The sequence below is a fragment of the Phyllostomus discolor genome, chromosome 1 (assembly GCF_004126475.2).
Source record: "Phyllostomus discolor isolate MPI-MPIP mPhyDis1 chromosome 1, mPhyDis1.pri.v3, whole genome shotgun sequence".
Lineage (NCBI taxonomy): Eukaryota > Metazoa > Chordata > Mammalia > Chiroptera > Phyllostomidae > Phyllostomus > Phyllostomus discolor.
This window is the reverse complement of record NC_040903.2, coordinates 212824047-212830652: the sequence shown is the minus strand read 5'-3', so window position 1 is coordinate 212830652 and position 6606 is coordinate 212824047. Positions and strand designations below refer to the sequence as shown.

Genomic DNA, 6606 nt, shown 5'->3' with positions numbered 1-6606 from the left:
GGCTCCGACGGCTGCGGCCCGGTCACGCTTTCTCCGTCTCCAAAGCTGACTTCTGAAGACCACCTCGAGGCTCTTCCACTGTGGGGCCGTGCCCGCCCCAGTCCCAGTCCCAGAGACGTACTGCGGACTTTCCAGGGGACGCAGAGCCCCCGTGGCCCTGCCATGTGGAGAACGGGGCCCAGCCCCGGGCGTGCGGAAGGCAGAGAAAACGGCGAGGAGGTGACACGGTGGCGTGAGGAGCACACATCAGGGAGGGAGGCTGAACCGTGAAGGGTGAACCAAGGATGGCAAAACTCCCTGCACGCGGGGCCCGGGGGAGGGACGAAGAGGAAGAACAGAGGAGGAAGAGGAGGAGGAGGAGGGGAAGATGGAATGGCAGGAAAATTATTTAACCTTTAAAAAAAAACAAAAAACAAAGGGCTAAGAAGCGCCAGCAGACGACGACAGGGAAGGACACCCACCGAGCAGCGCCGCCGCTGCGGCCCCGAGCTGGCCGCGGGGCCCCGGTCCGTCCTGCAGCCCTGCCCACGGAGCCGCGCCGCAGGGGTCGCCAGCACTCGTCGGAAACAGTACGTGAGGAAGCGTTTCTTTTTTTGATGTTCAACCAACAGGCTTTGCTACGTCTTTGTGTTTTGAAAAATAAAGAGGCTAAGGCATATGCACAACAACACGCCGCACATTTTACCCTAGCCGAGGCTCTGGAGTGCTCGGAACAGCGCTCGAGGGTGGACCCGGGGCCGCACAGGAACCCGGGGCCGCACAGGACGGCCCGGCTCCGGAAGCCAGGCTCCGCAGGAAGCGGCGGTCTCTGCCGACTCGGAGCGCCGCACGCACTCCGTGAAGGCTGGGAGCCGCAGAGCTCCGGGCGGGGGTGGAGACGAGCCTGCACGGCACGCCTGCGGGTCTGTTCTGCGCTTTTCAGAGCGCAACCACGACCACGGCGGGGTAAATGCTCTGTGGACAGCTCCCGTCCACACTGCAGCGCGGAGCTCCCCTCCGTGTCGGCCCAGAGCGGCTCACGCTGGTACAGCCTGGACCGTTCCTTATCCGTCCACACCTCACCCGTGCTGTTACTTAATGTGTTCTTCAGACCAACTTGCTTCTCCCAGACACTGAAACACCTACACTATTCTTGTAAGAAGAATAACCTGTAAGTGATCAGTAAGCTATAAAAGGAGAGAGAGAGCGAGAGACCAATCAGACAGACAGACAGACAGAGATGCCTGGAAAACCCGTGACCACGCAGCCACCTGGCACTGTCACCTGCCTCCTTGCCGCGCAGCTGCACCCTACCACGACTCCCACAGGATTTCACTCCGAAGTGGGTGCGTGGGGTCTGTCACACATGTACGTGTTACTCCACTTTTCCTCTCATATCCTTTCCCTTCTTAAGCGCTTCTCTGAACAAAATCAACACAAACCAAACTTGTGGCCACAACACTGTGTGTTTGTATCAAGCAAAAAGACACCTTTATTTTAAGCTTTGTATTTCCTTAAAAGGCAGGCCTTGGTCAAGCAGGTTACATTGTCTGGGAAATACACAGCGAATGGGAAGTACAGGTCACAGTCATTTCCTATACCTTTCCAGAACCTTTCACACCAAGGGGGACAGCTTAGAGAGTATGTATAACCTGCAGATTCTGAAATTTTATAAGTTAGCCTTTAATAAATTGTATTAAAGTATTTATTGAAGTATTTAATAAACTGTATTAAGCATTTACTTTAATAAAAAAAAATGGTTTTTCAGAGACACAGGCCTTTCCCTGTCACCCTCCCCCCACAAGACTCACATGAAAACACTTCAAGTAGAAAAAGAAAAAGTCAAACGAAAGAAAAAATAGAAAACAGGTTCACAGCATGTAATTTACTTCTGGACTCTCTTTCTCCCTCTGGAACCTTGAAGAGAAAATAAAGAAATTTAAAACATTAATCATTAATTTATAAAAGCAAAAGAAGAACAGAACTGCAAGTATTTCCATATAGATATTAATAGTTTACATTTATTGATCATGATGGTTTGTGGAGATGAAATTCTTACACAAAGGTTAATACCTGTTAATACCTTGAAGATTCTAGAAAATTGTGTCAATTTTTTTAATATGTCAAAAAATATGCTAACAAAGTCTACATTTCAAGTTCCACCAAAACCCTCCCCTGGAGAGACGTGCCTGGTTTACAGTGCCCCTGAAGCACCATGTTTCTCAAAACACCTGCTGTACAGTTTAAAACATTAACCCCAATGTAAACTATAGCAACAAGACAAGCGTTTACTCCTCGGGGGAACTGAGGAGGTTATGCAGCTTATGAAAAGCAAGACTTTTCATTCTAAATGTGCTGCCTTTTATTTACTGATTTTCACTGTTATTCTATTACAGTTGTCCCAGTTTTCTCCCCTCGCCCTCCTCCGCCCAGCCCGCGCCTACTCCCACAGCCAGCCAGCCCCCGCACACCCCACTGCGCGGCCACAGAAACCTGCTGTCTCCACTGAGCAGGCAGGAGAGCGGGGCTGTCCCCAGCCGTGCTCACCACTAGGGAGCAGGTAGATCCCACCTGCACAGCCTTCTGGAGCAGGCCGGTCTGCGGAACTGGTGGTGGTCCTATGCAACTGCTCCTGCGTGGGCACGAACCCGCGATTCTTTGCTGGGAGCACGAGACCTCCGTCTCACCAAGGAGCCTTTGTTCCCAGCCACCACCCCCGCGCCCCTCCCACCGGAGCCCAGCAGTCAGGACAGCAAGTTTAAGGCCGATCACGACGCCCAGCGCTGAGCTCTACTGGTGTGAGGGGCGGCGTGGCGGCCTGTGATCAATCAGAGAACTCGCCAAACAACAAAGAGATCGATACTTCCTTTCTGAAATGCACAAAACATGCTTTGAATCTAGGACAAAATGTCTACAACACAAGTCTAATAATAAATAGTGTCTAAAGGTTTTCTGATTACCTATTTAGTCACTTAACTGGAAGATCAGTTTAAAAATCAGTGTTTTTTCTTTTAATCTTTCCAATTTCTAGTTTCTATTCAACTGCCACACATTCAATCTGTGATTTTCAACCCGCGCGCTGCGAGAACTTTCAACACGTGCTCCGTCTGACCCTGCAGTCGGGGCCGGCCTCTTCTCCCTTAGGCCGCCCCGTGGAAACCAGGACAGCAGACAACACCACAGCAGCTGTCAGGTGTGAATGAATCAAAATTGTACCTACTTTTGTCAGGCAAAATATATTTTTTGGTGCGCTGCAGAATTTTAGTAATTAGTGTATGTCATACAATGAAAAAGGTTTAAAATCACTGCACTACATTAAAAGTAAACTCCAAACATATGTAACTATCTTTTCTTCCGCCACTCAGAAGTATAGCCTATAACTATGGTTGCTTTAAACTTCTGAGTTTTTCCCTCAATATGCCCTTCTTTTAAAGTATCCCATGGTAGATTTTTAGGTGTTCATATCAAGAATTTCGAAATTGATTTGGCACAGAAAACCGAAAACGTTGCGATCTTCTGAGATCGGCCAAGTGGCGTCACAGACCAGGGTCCACAATCAACAGCGCAGCACGGCCCCTCCAGTGACCTGTGACGCCGCAGCCCCACGCCGGGAGCACTAACGCTGACCGAGACCGCAGCCGGGTCCAGGTGGCACCGTCTCGGCCGCGTCCCAAGGTGACATCTCACTCGCATCAAGCATCGCTGCTGCCGGATCTAAAGCCCGCGGCCATCGCCACCTGGGACTTGTCGCACTGGTCATCGCACGGCCACGGCGACGCAGCTCAGACGCCCTGCTGCCCGTGCCCCTCGGCGCTTCCCTCGGCGCCCTGCCGGCCGCAGAAGCTTCGCTCTCGCCTCTGGAAGGTGCGCCCGTTTCACAGCGCACTGCTGCTGGCCAAAGTTCCCATCACAAAACAGTACGTGCAAGACGTACTATTTGCAAAACAGAACGTGGAGTTTGGGGACACGCTATGAATTTATAACACGCAGGAAAAACAGGTCGGAGAAGTCCACGCAGGGAGCCCTGAAAAACTCTCCCTGCTGAGTGTGCTCTCGCCCCGGGTGTGGGTGTTAACAGTCGTGAGTTTGCTGTCCTTTTACTGGACGTGTTTTTCACCTTCCTGTTCTTAGATAAGTCCCTTTAACATTTCCTATAATAAGGGCTTGGTGATGATGAACTCCTTTAACTTGACCTTATCTGAGAAGCACTTTACAACTAGAGCAGGGACAGAACCACAGAAACGGAGATCACATGGAGGGTTAGCAACAGGGGAGCGGGAGGAGGAGAGAGGGGGACAAGGTACAGAGAGTAAGTAGCGTAGATGGTAGGTAGGAAATAGACAGGGGAGGGTAAGAACAGTATGGGAAATGCAGAAGCTGAAGAACTTATATGTCTGACACATGGACAAGGGGTAAAGCGGGAATGAGGGTGGGAGGGGGTGTGCATGTGCAGGGTAGAAAGGTAGAAAGGAATGAAGGGGGGAAAATGGGACAACTGTAATAGCATAATCAATAAAATATATTTAAAAACATCTCTCCCTGGACTAGACCACAGATACTCAAGAGGTAAATATAAATCCTGCTTTCCTCAAAGAATCCTCAAGAATGGCCCCAGATCCAAGGTACTTCAAAACCAAAAACCAGCAGCAAGCCCCTCGCCGCGTGCTGCCCACTCTGTGGACGGCAGTGGCAGCCCACGAGTGGACCAGCCACGAATACCATGGCTGCGTTAACTGACTGTTAGCCCGGTTCTGAAACACTGGCATGGTTTGGAAATGCCAGGATACACGTGGTTTTTTAAGGCTTATCGTTCTGTGGGAGAAATTATTTGCAGCAAATAACCAAATTTTCTCAATTGGTAAAAATTATGCCTTGCATAAAAATAAAAGGATTAACGGCCTCTGTTCTTCATGAAAACCGCCCCTCGCCCCGGCTCGTGCTGCGAGAAAACCCACCCCGGGCGCACTCTGAAAGCTTTCAGAGCCGGTTCCCACACAATAGACCCCCGACCAGTCGAAATGAGTTTAGGTGTATCAAGAAAATTATACACGTTTTCACAATGGTCTAAATAGACATTAAAGGGAAGCTGGCCCCATTTCGCTAGGCACAGCGCTCTGAAAGATCGCGCAGTGAGGAAAATCTCTCACCATATTGTAAACCACAAATTGTGTTTGAAAATAAAATTGTTAATGAAGAAACTGACATTTCTAAAGCTGCTGTTAGAGGTAACCATTCTTCAAACATGAATTCACGGAGTTAGATTACATTTCTAAAAAAAAAATTCAAACGTAATAGTGTGCTTTCTTCAAGTTACTTTAAACTGATAAATACAAATATATACATTTTCTTGACCCCCTGGATGTTTTTTTTTTACTATAGAAGCAATAATATTTTATCATCTCAGGAGAGATTTCTCTCATTTTAAAATATTTAGATAGTAAAATACCTTAACTAGTCTTATACTTTAGGAAAAAAATAAATTACAATGGGAAAATAAGCAGTATTTAGGTAAAGCAATTCAGAGTTATGTGAATAAGGGAGAATCTGATTACTCCTCACATTTTTATATCAAAATATATCTGATTGTTATTAAATTAACAATGGGATCTACTTTCTCCTTTTGTCATTAAATGAAACAAAAATATTAATATATTCTCTCACAGTGAAAACTATCAGTATAAGGACCTTCAATTAAAATTTCAGGTATAGATGACATATTTTATAATTATAATCAAATTTAAAGGCATTTATGTACCAAAACAAACGTCTCAGATGCCCAGTTAGCAAAGCCCAGGTGACAGTGACTCCAGGCGGTCAAGAGAGGCCTGGGCCCTCCCCGTGCACTTCCACCTGTGTGTGTGCTCACTCAGTGTGTGCCTGCACTTCCACCTGTGTGTGTGCTCACTCCGTCTGCGTGTGCCTGCACTTCCACCTGTGTGTGTGCTCACTCTGTCTGTGTGCCTGCACTTCCACCTGTGTGTGTGCTCACTCGGTCTGTGTGTGCCTGCACTTCCACCTGTGTGTGTGCTCACTCGGTCTGTGTGCCTGCACTTCCACCTGTGTGTGTGCTCACTCCATCTGCGTGTGCCTGCACTTCCACCTGTGTGTGTGCTCACTCGGTCTGTGTGTGCATGCACTTCCACCTGTGTGTGTGCTCACTCGGTCTGTGTGTGCGTGCACTTCCACCTGTGTGTGTGCTCACTCAGTGTGTGCATGCACTTCCACCTGTGTGTGTGCTCACTCTGCGTGTGCGTGCACTTCCATCAGTGTGCACTCACTTCTGTCTGCATGTGCACCAGCCCCACTAGAACTAGCTCTTGGCTTCAAGGGCTTTGAAAAATGACGCTTCAGGGCTGTGATTCCTTGCATCCCCACTTACGGAGAGGAAAGAGGGGCCGGCACTTTGTGGGCAATGACCAGGCAGCGCAGGCCAGTGGGGGCGGGGGAGTGCGGCTGCGGGCAGCACACGAACGAAGGGCCCGAGCCTCCCCAGTGGCCTCCCCGGTCGGGGTGCGGGGCGGGAAGACTGGTGAGAGCCGCCGTTCGGGCCTCTGTGTCCAGCCTGTTCCCAACGGCTCTGTCATCTACACTCGCGGCGTCTTGGACCCCACATCTGCAAGACGAGAG

At 49.4% G+C, this 6606-nt stretch overlaps 1 protein-coding gene across 2 annotated transcripts in view; it reads right to left on the bottom strand.

Annotated features, from left to right (window-relative positions):
* Positions 1 to 1441: 1441 nt before the first annotated feature.
* VRK1 (VRK serine/threonine kinase 1) overlaps positions 1442 to 6606 on the bottom strand; it is a 72476-nt gene continuing 67311 nt past the window's right edge. For both annotated transcript variants that reach the window (XM_036013851.1, XM_028506974.2), the window contains exon 13: positions 1442 to 1896. In XM_036013851.1, the coding sequence (XP_035869744.1) occupies positions 1865 to 1896 (32 nt within the window). In that variant the 3' untranslated portion in view covers positions 1442 to 1864. The remainder of the gene's footprint in view (positions 1897 to 6606) is intronic.